Source organism: Genypterus blacodes, unplaced genomic scaffold (genome assembly GCF_046128005.1).
Source record: "Genypterus blacodes isolate CSIRO-AG114 ecotype Tasmania unplaced genomic scaffold, CSIRO-AGI_Gbla_v1 ptg000056l_1, whole genome shotgun sequence".
NCBI classification, from domain to species: Eukaryota; Metazoa; Chordata; class Actinopteri; order Ophidiiformes; family Ophidiidae; genus Genypterus; species Genypterus blacodes.
In genome coordinates, this window is record NW_027466868.1 from 657,501 (window position 1) to 675,497 (window position 17,997).

General features: G+C 46.5%; 3 protein-coding genes and 1 non-coding gene across 4 annotated transcripts; 2 read left to right on the forward strand and 2 right to left on the reverse strand.

Annotated features, from left to right (window-relative positions):
• Positions 1 to 751: 751 nt before the first annotated feature.
• Positions 752 to 2,093, reverse strand: LOC143002398 (complement C1q-like protein 2). The gene is made up of 2 exons (XM_076152481.1): positions 1,494 to 2,093; positions 752 to 931 (listed from the first exon to the last, which is right to left on the reverse strand). The coding sequence occupies exons 1-2, from the start codon at positions 2,085 to 2,087 to the stop codon at positions 752 to 754; spliced, it is 774 nt and encodes a 257-aa protein (XP_076008596.1). The 5' UTR covers positions 2,088 to 2,093.
• Positions 2,094 to 5,928: 3,835 nt separating this feature from the next.
• On the forward strand, positions 5,929 to 12,443 carry LOC143002394 (metalloreductase STEAP3-like). Its single transcript, XM_076152476.1, has 9 exons — positions 5,929 to 6,006; positions 6,773 to 6,994; positions 7,270 to 7,536; positions 7,626 to 8,153; positions 8,255 to 8,419; positions 9,338 to 11,148; positions 11,271 to 11,397; positions 11,649 to 11,711; positions 11,820 to 12,443. The coding sequence occupies exons 2-6, from the start codon at positions 6,788 to 6,790 to the stop codon at positions 9,623 to 9,625; spliced, it is 1,455 nt and encodes a 484-aa protein (XP_076008591.1). The 5' UTR covers positions 5,929 to 6,006; positions 6,773 to 6,787; the 3' UTR covers positions 9,626 to 11,148; positions 11,271 to 11,397; positions 11,649 to 11,711; positions 11,820 to 12,443.
• Positions 12,444 to 12,844: 401 nt separating this feature from the next.
• Positions 12,845 to 17,000, reverse strand: sctr (secretin receptor). The gene is given in 13 exon segments (XM_076152433.1): positions 12,845 to 13,030; positions 13,117 to 13,158; positions 13,266 to 13,404; positions 13,579 to 13,670; positions 13,753 to 13,822; positions 13,909 to 13,969; positions 14,058 to 14,211; positions 14,931 to 15,063; positions 15,154 to 15,263; positions 15,735 to 15,841; positions 16,221 to 16,349; positions 16,789 to 16,888; positions 16,959 to 17,000. Coding segments are annotated over 13 exon segments (1,365 nt in total).
• Positions 17,001 to 17,862: 862 nt separating this feature from the next.
• On the forward strand, positions 17,863 to 17,934 carry trnad-guc (transfer RNA aspartic acid (anticodon GUC)). Its single transcript has one exon. It is a non-coding gene; the product is annotated as a tRNA-Asp (tRNA).
• The last annotated feature ends 63 nt before the right edge of the window (positions 17,935 to 17,997 follow it).

Consider the following 17,997-nt stretch of genomic DNA (forward strand, 5'->3'; position numbering starts at 1 on the left):
GAATTAAAAGCAAGAAATGCAAAGTTTTGACTATAGATGCTCCTTTGTTTCAAATGACCCGAAGTCACGTAACAGCGTATAGACTTAAGGGACATTGTCTGAGCTGTGATGCGGCACATAAATTACATGCAGATACGCTCCTCAAAGCTCCTCTGAGTCTGTGGAAGACACTCAGACAGGCAGTTTGCAGGCGAGAGTGGAGGGCAATAACCTGAGATGCCTTTCAGACACCAAACAGCTCCAGTATGGACAGAACACCTCAACATGTGTGTTTATGCTCCTATATTCTCTACCGTGCAGCGTCAAAGACAAAGATCCACACCAACCTTTTTGTCAAACAATATTTATTAGAATATGAGGATGAAATGGGAGCAGACACACTCATCTGTATCCTTTATTTATTGGTTAATTCATTAATTAATCACTGAACACGACTCAAAGCACCATGGTTTTGGTCTATACTGCGTTTATGATGGGACGTGCATGAGCTTCGGCCCTCATCCTATCTTCTAAAACAGATCCGGCTCTATTTTGGGGCTCAAAGTGTTTTAGAAGAGGACAGAACATGAATCATCTGGTGTATTATTGGGCATTTATGCAGTTTATGTCTCTAACCAAGTAAATATATAGTAAATAGATGTGTGACTGTAACTTCTGCCAGCTATCCCACAACAAATAGAAACATAAGTGACCATATTTGGGCAGAGGATGCCGTTATTAGTGACTTTTGGTGTCCGTATGACCGTTTGGTTTAGTCGGGATAGAGGATAAATCCGGAGAAGGTGCTGTACTTGTTGTTGTTTCCCCCGTGAGCTTTGCCTCCGTCCAGTTTGACGTAGATCTCGTCTCCAGAGTCCAGGTGCAGCACGGCGGTGTTGCTAGCGTAGTCGTAGTTCTGGTCAGCGTCCTGGGCGATGGCACTGGCCCGGACCTGCAGCAACACACAGAATGGCACCGAGCCAATGAGACTAGTAGAATGGAATGCATCCACCTGTCACACCGTGCTTATTTACAGGAGAACGTATAGAAAATGACAACATAACAAGTCTTTTCACCAATCATGGCGTTTTGAAGCTTAATTTCCCCCTCAGTGTGATTTGTGAAAATGTAAAGCACCATTAAGAATTACGAATAGAATAGAGAAGAACAGGAGGAGAGCACTGCCTGTCTGAACGCTGCACCACTTAGACCTGTGCTGCCTGAATGAAAACCCTCCCTTACTGACGATTTTTACGCACGACATTCGGTGCCAAACAGACAACGGAGCTGCACGGGTTTGACAATAATATCAATACAATAACATTATAATCTTTGAAGATGTGAATACTAAGAAAATACATAATTTAGTTCCTGTTTTAAGAAGAAGATCAACACATTAAGGCGATGGTTGCTGTGCGTAAAAACGCCTTTTGTGCGTAAAACCTCCCTCTTTTCTTGACAAACTAGCTTATCTGTCATCTTATTGTGTTGTGATCGATTCCAGTTGAGCTCACCTGTCCGTTTTTGCACAGGTCGGCCCACATGCTGGTTCCATCTCCTCCACGCATCAGCACATGGTAGGTGAAGTAATAGATCCCGGACACGTAGCAGGTGAACTTCCCGGTGCTCGGGTCGTAGTGGTTCCCCAAGTTTGTAATCACGTCGTCAAACCGTAAGACCTCATATCCCTCGTGCGGGTTCTTCAGTCCGACGTAGAACGCGACCTTGTAACTGCTGGTCGAGGCGTTGACGCGGTCCGTTTGGCCATGATCAGCCCCGGCTCCGGTTACCGCGGGGTAGGTGAGTTTAGTGTCACCGCGTACTCCCGGTGGCCCCCTTGGACCTGGGGGTCCTGGTTCTCCCGGTGGGCCCCTGGGTCCCGGTTTCCCCGGTCGTCCCGGCTCCCCACGGCTCCCTTGCGCCATCGGCGGCTGCGGGTCGTTCTCGTTCGCGTTCTGTGCCACCTCCACGACGGTTCCCGGTTTGGCGGTGGTGTACGGGTCGCAGACCATCCGACAGGTTCCCATCATCTCGTAGTAGTGAGCCGAGGATTCCGCCGTTAGGAGCAGCAGCACCGGGACCGTAACGACCACAGCCAGCAAAACCATGGCGACTGTGACCACCAACTACTTCCTCCTCCGCGCGTTTCGGGGACTCGCGGATGACCGAAAGTCCGGAATCCTTAAACAGAGAATGAATGACACAAAAACGAGGCAGATGTGCGCATCTCTCGGTCCCGCTGTTCCCCTCTGCTGGCTCCACGCCCCTGGGCAGCCGCTGTTACCGGGCGACGGGTGCGCGTCTTGGCTGTCTGAGTGCGCGCGTCCCGCTGCGTCCAGCTGCGTCCAGCTGTCAACGCGAGCGAGAATCAAACCGGAAAAAAGTGATATCTGACCTGTAGAGATGAACCGTTCAGAAGCTTCGAAACTGGAAACGGCAACGCCTCAAACAGTAAAACTATATGACCTGAAGAATCAATTTCATTTCATCTGTCTGGGTTCTTCTTCTGAATGACCAATGAGGCGTCTCCAAAGGTGTTTTATTTTGAAATCTGTAGGAAGTAATGACTTCCATTATGAGTGGCTTGACCGGAGGGAGGGAGAGCAGTGCGTAAAGTTGAAGTCTACTCACTATTAATTATTCAGGAATGACACTAATAGTCGCTGCGGGACATTAGATATCATTCTGAAGCCTAAATGATGTGTTAATCCTGTTGTTTAAAGAGATACAGAGCCTTAAATGCCTACGGATGGCCACAAATCTCCAGCTTTAGCATTGATGGAATTCCTGTGGGAGGAATACATTAAAGTTCAAAATTACCATACATTTATCCATCTATTCCCTTAGCAATGATAGTTCTCACTAAATCCATTAATCCTTCTTTTACAATATTGGGGCTTATTGCCTCACTGCACTGAGCTCATACATCACTGCTAAATATGTACCTATTCAAATACATGGATTCTGGAGATGTCCCATTCAGGATCAGCACCATATTGCAGTGTGTTTGGATGAGTATCCCCACGTTCAGACCGGGGGAAGATGCAAATTCGACCAAATATTTGACTCAAACCACCAGGGGTCCTTTCAAAGTCAGTTCAAACAGCTGACGGCAGGTTCACTGGGGTGATGTGACAGGAAACGATGCATTGGTCATTTCACACACGCACACACGCTCAGAGAGAGAGAGAGAGAGAGAGAGAGAGAGAGAGAGAGAGAGAGAGAGAGAGGGAGAGAGAGAGAGGGGGGAGGGTATATATTGGAAATGGACCACGGATTTCTGATGGCTGTCAATACATTTAAGATCAAAAATGTCCATTAAGTGAGGACATCATTTATATTTTGTCTCATAGAAATTCAGACTCCTCAGCTAAGGCTCTTGTGTTTTGTTCACTCTGATCCTAATCTGTTTCATGAACACATCAGCTTGAATGTGGCGATCATTGACGTCTTTCAATCTCAAAAAAGGTTCAATAATGACAGAGTCTCTGCTCAATTTTCATCCCCCGAGCTGTAAAATTCCTCAAATGTTTCAACAACAAAATAAAAATAAGGGGGCGGCTAAGCAGGTGGAATTGCAGCACGGGCTTCGCATCCACGACGGAGGCTTTAGAGCTCAAGGTGATGTGCGGGGAGAAATCTTCAGAGGCCCGCAGACGAGGCTTACAGCTGAAGCCCCTGTGCACCCCTGAGCTATTCCATCTTGTGGGCAGCTCAGATTTAACTCCTCCTGAACGTCCGTGCTGCTGCTCGTGTCTGAAGGTGAGGAACAGCACGAGAGGTCACGAGCGCCCGGAAACGGGGGATCCTGAAATCCTGGCAAACCTGGAGAGAAATATTATAATTTCTGATATTGTTTTAGAATTGGGAGGGTAAAATGCGAAGTCTGGTTCAGAACGATTCAAATCTGAACGCTGACGTTGCTTTCTTGGACGTTGGGACAATATTGGAGATATTTGGCGTTCCCGTTTTGGCCTTCTGCACCTCGCTGAATTCAACAGTGCAGCACTTATCTGTGAAATCAAAAGCTTCAGAATAAACCCGAGCGTGGCATAAAGGCACACAGAGCGCATTATGAGCGAAGGAACGACCTTTACTGGGGATTAGTACAGTGAAGTGCATCTGTAGGCGACGGCGAGCGCTGCACGGCACGCTGGCCGCATCATGAGGCCGAGCGTTTCCTGCCCCGTGGCACAATGGCGCCGCACGAGCCCATATGCTGAGACAAATGACTCAGGCCATCATTAGCCGCCTTCAGACACGAACTGTATAATACCATAATACACATATAGATACTTTTTGTGGCGTCCTTATTCTTCCAGTGTCCACTTTATTACGCACAACAATACAACACAACAAAGGTGGACACACTGGATTACATTTTGTATAATAATCTTCCTCCACATAACAATAGGAGGCGCTAAGAGTATTCATGCCTCCACCAAGGCTGAACAGCTCCAACTTTATTTACTAACTGTTGTTGTTACAGCGCCACCATCAGGCAGTTTGGAAGCCAAATTATAGCAAAACAGTGAAGGAAATCAAAACAAAGGTGTAACACATGCAGGGCTGTTTGATTTGTTGTGTATTAGATTGTGCAGGTGTACCACTAACATACACACACAGGACACTATCCTTTAATATTATCAGGAAAACTTGAGAAAAAACACCAAAGCAATAATAATATATCACAAACTTTATACTTATATGAAGTGACTTTAATCTATCACATGTTTCAGCCTGTGCTTACATGTCTGTGTGAAACATGCAGTGACCCAATTAAACAGCAACATGACAGCGATTGGCAGCTTGCAGCATCAGCTCCAGTCTCAGCGTGATGAAGAGGACTGAGGACGCAAAACATTTTGACAGCGACGTCCCAACAATGCAGATGCAGCACTGTTAAACTCTGCTGCATAGAGCAAATAGGGTTGAGGGGGAAAGAAGAGGAGGTGTGCGCCACACATCTGCGTGTCGGCCTCAGGAAGACTCACATGCCTGACAAACGTCTGATCGCTCGGATTAGGAGGGACCGCGTGTTTGGTTTCAGCGGATTTGGCTCACGGGTTTAATGGGTTATTACACCAGGAGGCACCAAGAATCAAGCCAAGTCATCCATGAATACAAACAATATCCAAATCAGAAATGTATGTCAAGGGCTGCGACCAAGAGGCGAGAGAGAGAGAGAGAGAGAGATAGAGAGAGCGTGCACGTGTGTGTGTGTGCTGGTGTGGTGTGTTTTTCTGTGCGTGACACTGATGCAGCGCTGTGAGCCTGGGGGTGTTCAACCTTTTGCAAGTGGCAAAGGCAGACGAGATGAAGTTGTGTTGACAGCGTGCGACCTGCAGTCAGACATCTTTTTTTAACACAAGCTGGAGTAAAGAGAGGAAGCTGCCCAGCACGTTGCCACCACATGAGTACTGATACCTCCGCCCAAAGAACAGATATACCACCATTTTAACTCTTTTTTGTATCTCTCCTTGTATGATATTGGATTGCCACAAAATTTGAATAACTAAACCGAGTAGGACAAAAGATCAACATTTGTTTTTTGACAGATATTCCATAATGTCATATGATACATAAATCTGTCGCTAAGACGGAACGGTTGAATTTTTTCAGTAACTTTGGAACCAGATGTGGTTTGATCAAACTTTTGTATTCTCTTGGAGGTGAAATTTGAGAGATGGCGCCATAATTAGGGGACTTTTGGGCCTTGGCGGAGGTATGAACTCTGATGAGCGCTCCTTTAGCTTTAAAATAATCGATCCAATCTGTAGCTGTATTATTTTGAAGTATATATACTGATTTCCTTGACTTTATGTGAACAGCGTTGAGGTTTCAGTTACGCGTTGTTATCTCTTCTGCTCCTTATTGATATTTGAGCCGTTAGCGCCTTTTCTTCCCTTTTTATCTCGTCTGCGCACGTGGGGGCGTGGTCACGGCAGGGGGGGACTCCGTTACGTCACGTGAGCAGGAAGAAAGTCGAGCGAGCGAGCTGGCGCGAGCTGTCTCCCAGACAGAGAGGTGAGCGAGTAAACGCGCAAAACGACGAATAATGTGCTTAACTATACTAATAAACGCGTAATATGTGATGTATAACTTGGTGTTTTATCAGAGGGAGCGAGTTTATTGGCGTATGTTGTAACGCGTGTTTAGTAAAGTAGCTTTATTCGGTTGTAAAGTTCCCACGAGTTGAGCCAAGGACACGCATTTTCTGTTCGTGGCAGTGACTTCAGTGTAACTTTACGGTACTTTGTGTTTAGTCTGTGTTTGCTAAACGTGTACTCTTCCTAACGCGGTCCTGCGGGTGTTTTGTGAATGGTAAATGTGTTGTGAATTCGGCTCGATAACGGTGTTTGGCGGGGAAAGTATTATAACGTAATCTATAAAGAGGCTTCTCAGTCAGCTGATCTGTATCGATTCAAACTGCCTAATTTCCATTTATGCTTTTATTGGATCTGGTACTCATAACGCAGAGATTTGGTGAGTAAACTGGGACGGTTTAACAAACAGAGTCACTTTCCTATATATTTCTGACATTACATTGAATATTTTCGACCGATAACACTCTATAGCAACTACAGCAAAGATCCACGTATGAATTTCAAAAGAAAGTAATCGCAAATTACTAGTTGCAAAATGTGTGTTTCCCAATTTCCCAACACCACTTGAATGCAGCACAATGCCAGGCTTCTTGTGATTGGGCAGAAAAGCAGGACACAGACACACAAAAGTACCTGCACAGATTCCATTTCAATAACAGGTGGTCCTTTTCTCCACGTTCCCTTAGATTAGTCAGTGCAGGATGTCTGGGGATGATATGATGGCGCCCTTAATCAGGAGCAGGGGCGAGGTCCCCGTGTCGGATGGCGGCTCCATGCTGGTGGGGATCCTGGGCACGGGCGACTTCTCCCGCTCACTGGCCAGGAGGCTGATGGCCTCAGGTTACCATGTGGTGGTGGGGAGTCGAACCCCCCAACGGTCCAAGACTCTTTTCCCAGACGGGGCTGAGGTGAGCGCAGAAACACACACTTGTGTTCACACTCATTATGTAATTGCTGTTTCTGTGTGTGTGTGTGTGTGTGTGTGTGTGAGTGTTTCTACTCCAAATCCTGTCAACATTGGCTTTTGTATTATTGTATCACATATATAATCATGAGTTGTTGGTGTTATGGGAACAGTGTAAACCTTGTCTGATTGTAATAAAGTATGTAAACATGAAATCACCATTTTCCCCACTTCTGTACAAATGCATCCTAATCCTCACCAGGTTTTTCTGTTTACCAGGTCACGACCCAGATGGAGGCGGCCAGCCAGGCAGATCTGGTGTTCGTGGCGGTCTTCCCGGAGCATTACTCCACGCTGCTGGAACTGAAGCAGCCGCTCGCTGGCAAAACGCTGGTGGACGTCAGCAACGGTGTGCGTCTGAACCAGGACGGCCCCTCCAACGGCGAGCGGCTGGCCGAGCTGTTTCCAGAAAGCTCCGTGGTCAAAGGGTTCAACACCGTCTCAGCCTGGACGTTACAGACGGGACCTCGCGATGGAAGCAGGCAGGTAGGACGGACAGGAGGAGACGCTGAGACGGGAGTGTTGTGTTAGGCTGCCGGACGATTTGTGTTCACGCTGTCCTCTGTCCCCTCCAGGTCTTCCTGTGCAGCGACAGCAACAAAGCCAAGCGTGCCGTCACACAGATCTGTCGCAGCATGGGCTTCGTCCCCGTGGACATGGGTCTCCTCTCCTCCTCCTTGGAGGTGGAGAACCTCCCCCTCTACCTGTTCCCGTCCTGGCGCCTCCCCATCCTCTGCACCCTGCTCCTGTTCGTCATCTTCTACCTGTACAACTTCCTCCGCGATGTCCTGCACCCTTACGTCACGGCGGGGAAGAGCGTCTTCTACAAAATGCCCGTGGACACGGTGAACGTCACGCTCCCGTCGGTTGCCCTGGTGATGCTGTCGCTGGTCTACGTGCCGGGCTTGTGCGCCGCTTTCCTGCAGTTGCGGCGCGGGACAAAGTACAGCCGCTTCCCCGACTGGCTGGACCGCTGGCTGGCCAGGAGGAAGCAGCTGGGCCTGTGCAGCTTCCTGTGTGCAGCGCTGCACGCCATCTACAGCCTCAGCCTCCCCATGAGGAAGTCGGCCCGCTTTAAACTCATCAACGCCGCGCTTAGGCAGGTGAGATACCGCCGAGGTCTATACGACTCCTTAATACGTTGGTGCCTGTTTATGTGTGATGGTCCCATTCATGTATGTGAGTGTGTGTCTTGGGCGTCCAGGTGAAGGAGGGGCTGGGGGACGCGTGGGTGGACGAGGAGGTGTGGCGTATGGAGCTGTACGTCTCTGTGGGCATCATGGCCCTCGGCCTGCTCTCTCTGCTCGCCGTCGCATCGCTGCCCTCAGTGGCCAACGCGGTGAACTGGAGAGAGTTCAGCTTCATACAGGTACATGAGCCAACGCACGGGCATGTACGGGACAGGGAGGAGGTCAACACACACACACACACAACATTCAACACGCAGGCAGGCAGGCAGGCAGGCAGGCAGGCAGGCTGGCAGGCAGGCAGGCAGGCAGGCAGGCAGGCAGGCAGGCAGGCAGGCAGGCCGGCTGGTTTGCTGGCTGGCTGACTGACTGACTGACTGACTGACTGACTGACTGACTGACTGACTGACATACATACATACATACATACATACATACATACATACATACATTCCCCCAACAGATGCAGACAAACACAGATGGACCTGATGTCTCACTCACTCACTTGCTCACACACTCACTTACTCACACACACTGACCCAGATTTAACACCAAACATGGACAAGGCCATCGGGTGTTGTGACTACATACACACACTCACACATTCAGTCCTTCCCTCTTGTTTCCTCTACTCCTCTTTTCTTCTCTTCTTCTCTTCTTCTCTACTTTTTCCTCTCCTCTCCTCTCCTCTCCTCTCCTCTCTTTCATCTCTTTGTTCTCCTAATCTGGTAGAAGTCAGATTAGTTGCATGTCGACAGTCGGCTTGATGAAAGGCAACTTTCTGTCTGGCATATTTATGCTCACTGCCTACAGGTACAGCAGCGGGATTATTTATGTCTGTGTGTGTGTGTGTGTGTGTGTGTGTGTGTGTGTGTGTGTGTGTGTGTGTGCGCGTGTGCGCGTGTGCGTGTGCGTGTGCGTGTGCGTGTTTATGTGTTTTGTTTAATATATGTGTGTGTGGGGCCTCCATCATCGTGATCTCATCTAGAAAGCCTGGAGGCAGAACCTGATGTCTCTCATTTAGAGAGAAGCTCCATCTGTTTCCAGGGATCAGACTAAGTCTTGAGTCGTATTTAACACCTGCCCCTCTCCTCCTGCAGTCCACACTGGGTTACTGCGCCCTGTCCACCGCCACGCTCCACACGCTGCTGTTCGGCTGGGACCGCGCCTTTGACGCCGCCCAGTACCGCTTCAACCTGCCGCCCACCTTCATGCTGGTGGTGCTGCTTCCCTGCGGTGTGCTGCTGGGCCGCGTGGCCCTGGCGCTGCCCTGCGCCGCCCTGAGGCTCAGGAGGATCCGCCGAGGCTCCGACGACAACCGCCGCATCCGCTTCAAACTGCCCGAAGACAATCGGCTCAACGGTACGGAGGACATCAGCCACGTGTGAGCGGCCGGCCGGGACAGGAGGACCGCTGATTAATACGACTCCAGAATGTTCTGAACGCCCCCCTCAGGGTGAAGGGGACCCTGAAAGAAATCAGTCCAATCATAAACACGCCACCGCCCTGAGCCTTCATGCACTATACATTCACACTGACCTTTGTGTTTTAGTTTGTCCTCTTGCTTTGTATTTTAATTTATTGTTTTCTGTGACTTCCCAAAGCCGTTCAGCACCAAAGGAGACGCCACAGATGAGGTCAAACCGTTTAGAGCTCAAACGCCATCAACAGATTGAAATCGGAATGAATTGATGTTAGTGTACTCACTGTTCATCATCATCATCATCATCATCATCAACAACACTTGCTGGCCTCAGTGTCTCATATGAAACCGCATGAATCATTCCAACGTCCAGCTCCACTTCTTCCCATCATTCAGAATTCAATCTCCCTCATAAACGTGGCGTTCCTGGTCTTCCTCACTGCTGGAGTGTCTCAGGGCGTTGTTGTTTGCTGCCTCTCCTGTTAATCCCACTGTTCTGCTTAAGTTCACATGATAAAGTAGGCGAGACAAGTTACTGCACGCTACTACAAGTAGTTCAGCCTCAGCCTCAGCTTCAGGTCAAGTTCAGGTTCGTCTGCTGCTGTTCACTTTAACGGCACCGTCAAATACGCTGAGCTGTGTGACTGAAGTGTGTGTTCCTGATGATTGTACTTGGTTACTAATGAGTTGTAGTGTGTTTACCGTAGCTGACCTGCTGATTTCAAACAGATTATTACTAAATTAACTTAACTTAATGTAAATCGTGCTGTTACAGTGTTTGTTTGTTTTCATTTAGGTTTCGTCTCGTCGCTGCTTCTCGCCGCCGTGCCTTTAAGTCGTTTTCACGTCGCGTCGCTGCCAAAGACGATTTTTACGTTTCGTGATGAGCGCGTTCGTAAATCAGTGTGTCACGAATCTACACCGTGTCTGTCAAGAGAAATGAATGTAAAGTTTTTAAATGAATTTTCTAGACTAAAGGTTTTTGTAGACGACATCATTGTTTTGACTTTTGGTGTTTATTGCTCTCTCTCTCTGTGTGTGTGTGGGGGGTACAAATCAAAGTTTGCATTGTGTGTGTGTGTTGTGACTGAGTACTCTGTATGTTCATTGTATTTGTGTGTGTCTGTGCTGCCATCTTGTGGTAGGAAACTGGGGCAGCGCGTCCTCATGGAAATTCACTTCCCTGGTGTCTGACACACATAAGGACTTATCACACTCCATAAGCATTCTTTGCATTCTCCTCATGCTGTCATGGCAACGTAGACAGTTCTCAGGCTCACAGAAACTTGATTGTTTTGCCAGGAGACAATCTGATCAAGACCTTATCTCCTTAAGTCCGCCCCTGTCCCCAGCAGTCTATGGAGGCCCTGAACCTCCCATCTCCTCTCCTCCAGCCAGTCACAACGCGCACACAGATTGTCGTTACCCGACGAGTTTGACAAGCGTCCACCTGCTCAGTGAACCTGCTGATCCTGTGCAAGCATGGCTGTAAGTACACACTCGGCTCTGATTTGAAGCTTTGACTTTACTGAGACGCAAACCTATGACTCCCATAGATGCTCAGTGCTGGTTGAAGGTGACATTTTGCACCCTATGGGCTTCGCTTTCAGGATTTGTGTGAATCCTTTGAAAAAGCAGCGAAAGAGGCGACGATCCTGGCAAAGAAGCCATCGCCAGACGAGCTGAAGACGCTTTATGGTTTATACAAGCAAGGCAAAGAAGGGGACGTCGATTTTGGTGAGTTGTTTCATTTCAAAGTCCCAGGGCGGTTGTAGAGTAAAGAATGTCTGCTGATTGCTGTGATACAAAGCTGAAGTTCCTGCGATGCTTTGAAAGGAAAACAGGGCGGGGCCACAAGGAAAGAGGCCCAACGGGTTTGGCATGATGGCGTAAGCGACGGCGGATGATAATGTCCTAGCGCTCATCTCGTCACATTCAGATGAAAATGACTCTTCCCCATTTGATCGATCATTTCCATTGATCCCCAGATCGCCCGCCGTTCTATGACCTCCCAGGGAAAACAAAGTGGGACGCATGGATCAAACAGAAAGGTGAGACTTCCCAATTTTTCTTTTGAGAGCCACAGCATAAAGGGAGTGACTGTGAATCTAACCTGATCAATAAACCTGAGATTGATGGATTGGGTTCCGTACCAACAGGTCTAACCAAGACGGAGGCCATGACCCGCTACGTGAACAAAGTGGAGGACCTGAAGGTCAAATACGGCATCGATTACAACCTCTAGATCCTGGTCACCGCCACCGACGCTTTTGTACTGAATATGTAATAATAACATATATATAATAACAATAAGGAGAAACAACAACAAGAACAATGCATGCTGAAGTCATGGATACGGCGTCACGGTGTTAAGACGTGTGTGAGGGCCAACTTTATGGATCCATGAATCAATAAATAGTTAAATGTTGAGATATGATGAATGTTCAATCAGGTTACAGTGACGCAATGCTGTAACCTATGCTGTCACAAGAGGTCACAAGAGGTCACAGTAGTGTCAGACACATCCTGTCAGGAGAGAAAGGGGGATTTTTCCTGCAACTTTGGCTCCTTTTTTGTAATTTTGTAATTGCAAAATCGACACATGTGAAGAAGACAACGCTCTCTCATTGGGCCTAAAGGTCAAAGTTCATTCGTTCAACTGTCACAGTATAAATCCTATGTGGTCTACAGCAGTCAATGTAAACAAACTGTACTAACACCATGCTAGAGGCTCTAAACATTACATCACCATGCTTTCTCAATGATAAATATTACAAATCCGACTGTTGTGTTATTTTGTCTCTGTCTCACTGCAGATTTCATTTTTTTAATGTGTAAAAAACATTTCAAAAACACCACGATGGAAGTTCAGCTTATGGAAAACTCAAAGGTAAAAAATCTTACACACAATATGTATTTAAATATGTTACACTGTTAAAATGGAAGCTTTGGGTTAAAACAATGTATGAAGGCATTGTGGTGAGAAACCACATAAACTTAGTGGGTGAAGGAGTCTTCATGTTCTTATGGGGACACTTCTGCATTTTAAGTGATGGGTTTAACATGTTAAAAGGTCAAAGGTGGCCAGAGTTTGTTTTGGTTGTTGGTTCTGCATCATCAACTCCACCTATAGATGGAGGGTCAGCGTGGATCCAGGGTGGCTCATCTGGCCTCCACCCTGAGGTCAGGTCCCCTCTGTGTGGGCAGGGGGTCGGGTGGCGGTCGGGCCCGGCGGGGGGCGGGGCAGCAGGAGGACCTGAGTGGGCGGAGAGCCGCTGTGGCTCATGGAGCTGCGTTGCTGCCGGGAGCGACCGGGCAGGTGGTGAATCAGATGCCAGCGCCTCCACCTCCTCTGGATCTCATTCTGCACCTGGAGGGGAGAGGAGAGGCCAGGGGGGTCAACTCAGGAGCCTGGTCTGGGTGTGTGAGAGTGTGTGTGTGTGTGTGAAAGCTCACCTCTCCATTCATGAAGCAGTAGAGGATAGCAACCACAAAACCCTTCAGATGTGAGGAGGAGAAGGAGAAATATTAAACAAAAACACAATCTCTCTCTCTCTCTCTCTCCCCCTCTCTCTCCCCCTCTCCCTCCCCCTCTCCCTCCTTACCTGTACGGAGGACAGTGCCAGCTCTGCAGAGGTCCATATCTTAAACAACAAGCTGCTGACCTCCACAGGCAGGAAGACAAACAGGATGTAGTGCAGACCGAAGAGCGCCACCAGGAAAAACGTGGATTTGATCAAACGCCTGTGCAAAGAACGAAGCAGGGCACAAAACTAAAAGGGAGGTCTGGGTCGTATTCAATCAATCAATCAGCCAATCACATTTTATTAGTAGAACACTTTTGTGGTGAAGAACAAACTGTGGTGACGAATCATTGATTGGATATTAAACTGTGATGGATTTTTGTCCACTACTCACTTATACTGTGTGAATTCGCTCCTCTGTGCGTCAGGCATCCTCAGTTTGCTCACCAGAATCCTCAGAATGCCCAGGAAGAAGACTAAGTTTGTCTGAAATCAAACGCAAAAACTCGTCTTAGATGTTCAAAAAAATCAAATCAAATCAGAGGAAAATATTGAGCCTGTGACTCACACAGATGGTGAGCAGCACCGGCACTCGCAGGATCCACCAGATCCACTCGTGTCTCCTCGTCTCCCAACAGCTTGGGCCATAAAACAGGAAGTAAACGTCAAATCAAACCCATTTGAAGACCATAACTGTGTACGAGTGACTAAATCTTCCTCTTACCCTTCATTCTCATAGAAATACTTTGCACATCCCCAGGAGACAATAAGAACCAAAGGCAAACCTGTGTGATGAAATTAAAGCTGCACTGAGTCAGCAGAAGAAAGAGGAGCGAGGTGCGTTTGATTTGAATAAAGCAGACATCCCCTTACCCCAGCTGAGGAAGATGTACCAGGCCAGGTGTTTCCTCAGGGAGAAGAAGGACCGGCTCACCAAGGTGAAGAGGAAGTGACCCTCCACTAGCAGCCAGCTGTAGTTGGCCAGGATGGAGTAGTTAGAGAACATCAGCACCACTTTACAGGCCACCTGCTGAAACCAAGAGGATCTGATACTCAGAACACTTTGGTCCATAAATGGGTCAACAGGGAAAACGCAAAATGTAAATATCTCTAATGTTGTTGGATGTTGAAATAACAGGTTGCTGTATAAAGCGTCAAACAGCGCCTTCCTGTGGCAAAACCCCAACATTACTGCCATGCAAGCCTACAACAAGCAGAACTGCATGCAAATCATTTCTGTTTAATCTCATGTTTAGTGTTAATTGATAAAGTTATCTTCAATCATTGACACAAAAGGATGTATTGTCATTTGTCGAATTTAGTTTGGTGTGCTGGTGGATTCATTCTTGGCACCCTAATTTAAAATAACGAGTCAATTTGACATAAATTGATAAAACAAGGGTGAGATTTCAGATTCTGAGATGAGAAAACAGCACCTCACCTAAATATGATGCAATCAGTACAAATATCAGACTTCATTTGGTTTGAGTCCCACATGGGATGGCTGTCACTGAGCCGCTCTCTTATAGCTTCAGGCCAGAACAGAGCTCAGGTTTCCAAATCACCTCAGCTGACGGTGTAGTTTTTAAAACTCCAGGAGCTCAAAATGAAGGCCGATAGTGATGAAGGATGAAGGATGAAGGTCGGCTCATACATACAAACCATACGACTCGCTTGTGTTCAACAGGTGGAATCAATAAGAGGAGGAAAGTGTTACAAAGGCTTCATCCACTCGTGCTGCCGTACCGGGTGGGCGTGGCAGTGATAGAGCTCTTCGTTAATGAATAGCAGTGAGTCTCTGATGAAGATGAAGACGGCCCTCATTATGAAGGAGACAAACAGCTGGATGTGAATGTAGTTCCTGGTGCAGTGGAGCTTACTGGATCACAGATAGAAATACAATAGAGATTCAAATGTATGCATATGAAGCTTTAATGCTTTGTTACGTGATTCTGGAGCTTTTTCTCACCTAAACAGGCACAGTATGGTGATGGCGAAGGTGAGCGAGATGAGCGAGAGCGTGTATCCGATGGTGTACATGGTCTTCACGTAGGTGAAATACAGATGGGTATCTGATGACTGAGAAGAATATTTGATGGTATTATCACCTCTAACAGAGCAAGGAAGTGACGTGACAGTGTCCTGACGAGCCTCCGGGAGAGCTCGCTTGCCTTTCCTCAGCTCAGACTCAGCCGCTAGATTGCTAAAACTATTTTCAGATCATACGTTCTAACCCAGAATTTGGCTCAAACAGGCAATTAAGGATGAAATTCAGCCTGCCTGCAGTCTACAGGGCCGAAATGACAAAATGATCAAAGTGGATATTGGTAATTGGGGAGCCAAGGCACTTTTGGCAATAGTCTGAATTCAGGATGATCAAAACGTTGTAGCACTACTTTTCTGCATTAAACACAACTATGAGTGCAACAAATGTTAAAAAAACCCTTCAACCCCTCAAATGTATTGTTAGTCTACAATGAGCAGTTATTTCTGTACATAAAATAGAAAGATACTTCAAGTACCCAGAGATACAGAGAGACTTTTACCGACCTCCCCGAGAAAGTGGAGCGTCTCGTTAAAAGTGTAGCCACATGCATCTTCATGCGGCACAAGCACCTCTGTCCAGCCGCCGGCTGTGCAGTTGCGATGCACTTCACCTGAAAAGGAGCAATAGAATCGTTGACTGTCCACAAACACACAGGGGTTATCTATTGCTTTTTTTAATCTCTCTCATCTAAAGTGCACAGTGAACAAGCTCTTTTCCCTTTTCAAGCTTCCCCTTTCCCTTCAGAAAGATTATTGTGACATCCATCATACTCATCTCCCAACATAAACCTGGTGTTCCCATGTGTCTCTATGTACACAGACACTTTATTACTGACTGTTTGGATAGAAACGCTGAGAGGGGGTGAAAGTGTTTTGGTTCTTTGTGGAAGCAAATTAGTTGTCTGGCAAATAATTAACCTGCACAAAATGGGAGGTAATGGGTTCATGTGTAAACGTGTGTGTGTGTGTGTGTGTGTGTGCAGCCTCCACCTTCTGAACTGAAAAACTCAGGACATGGTTGTGAGACAATCTCCCCAAGAGAGGCGGCAGGCCAGCAGTTCAGGCTATCCCACATTCCAATGCAGTCTGCAAAAAACACACATTACAATGTCTTATTTTCTATTAGTTCTGCCTTACACACAAATATCCATGAAGCAAAACACACAAAGCACTCCCTTTAAGTTGATTTTGTTTTGCTTCCCCCCTGTGTCTCCCCTCTTCATTCTCTTACAAAAAAATATATTCCATTTTATCTATCTATCTTTATCTATCTATCCCTAATCTTAATCCTTTAATATTGCATGCAAATTATTTGACTGATTCAGTGTTCCCATATTCCATGTTGTATTACCAAGTATTGCCACTAAGTGTCACTAAAACATTACACTACGATGTTGCAGTTGGTTAAAAAGTTCTGTTTCAGTTTGTCACTTCAGAGATCACCAATTTGAATTGCAATTCAAAGGTTACTTTAAAAACATCTTAAATCTATTTTAAAGCTGTGGCAGTTATTTTATTAGATGTTGTGCATTGAATAAACCATGTCATATTTACTCACCTGTTGATTCGGACATATTAAAAAGCAGAAGGTCTTTCATGCATTCTTCCTCCTCTTTCACAAGATTGAAAAGAGGATGACAATCTGACAAAGATTTCGCCTGCAATAAATAGAAACAATAATGCACAAGTTCTCTCAAAAAGATACTAATTCTTATTCTTCATTCTCACCTGGGGCAGCAGGAAAACTCCAACAAGTCCAACTTTATGCATCTTGTTGCTCAGTCTAAATAGTTATTTAGCTGCATATCCGATTATTAAAATGGCGAACATCTTCTTAATATGACGGACTGCAATCAAACCTAAGTCCACTTCATATGTCGAGAGCAATTACTGTACGCTTCGGTATTCCCTGGAATAAAGCGTGTATCAAGATAGCTTAAGTAAACATACAACATCCTCTTATGATTTCCAAAATAATAATTAATAAACAGAATGAACCGAGGAGTGTCACTTTAATCGTACTTTATAGAACATTGCTTTCTGTTTTCCTCCTTTAGTCTATGAACAACACGTTCATAGGCTGAAATTATCCTAAAAGATTGCATATCAACCACTGCACAGACCTCATCGTCTTTTATTGTGAATATAAGGCAGCTCGTTTCCGGTCTGTTTCCTCCGTTCTTACCGCATCTCTGCACTTAACGCACTCATGTTCCAGCCCACAGCCCGGTGTTGCTACGGCAACGCCAATGTTTGATGGTGGAGTCAAGACAAGAGCACAGGTGTTTAAACTAAATATGCCATCAAAGTAGACGGGACATGGCTGTTTTAAACACACAACTAGACGCAGACACTCGTCCAAAGTATGAGTAAGTCACGTAGTTCCGCTGTGGTTGCTAGTTAACGATAATTCAAGCTAGTTCAAGCTAGCGAGGTAACGAGTTATAGATTGTAAACTGTTAGCTTCCGTGCTCATTTCAAACTAACAAACCTACAACTAACTTAATAACACAATGTATATATTTTTATATATGTCTTTCTGGCTTCTCCTGCCTTAATGTTTTATACCTACATGGTTGGTTGCTGTAACAATACTGGACAATTCACAGTAACACTCACCGCATTGTACCAATCCTCGTTAGTATAGTGGACAGTATCTCCGCCTGTCACGCGGAAGACCGGGGTTCGATTCCCCGACGGGGAGGAACTTTTGGGTGTAGCTCAGTCTGCGGGGGACTTAGCCATGCATGCATGAGATATCTTGTAT

Excerpts from the sequence above, each read along its gene's own strand:
- LOC143002398 (XM_076152481.1), bottom strand. The coding sequence starts at position 2,087 with ATGGTTTTGCTGGCTGTGGTCGTTACGGTCCCGGTGCTGCTGCTCCTA. Across the intron at positions 932-1,493 it reads ACCTGTGCAAAAACGGACAG|GTCCGGGCCAGTGCCATCGC; the intron begins GTGAGCTCAACT and ends GTGTTGCTGCAG.
- LOC143002394 (XM_076152476.1), top strand. The coding sequence starts at position 6,788 with ATGTCTGGGGATGATATGATGGCGCCCTTAATCAGGAGCAGGGGCGAG. Across the intron at positions 8,154-8,254 it reads TCAACGCCGCGCTTAGGCAG|GTGAAGGAGGGGCTGGGGGA; the intron begins GTGAGATACCGC and ends TTGGGCGTCCAG. Across the intron at positions 8,420-9,337 it reads GAGAGTTCAGCTTCATACAG|TCCACACTGGGTTACTGCGC; the intron begins GTACATGAGCCA and ends CTCCTCCTGCAG.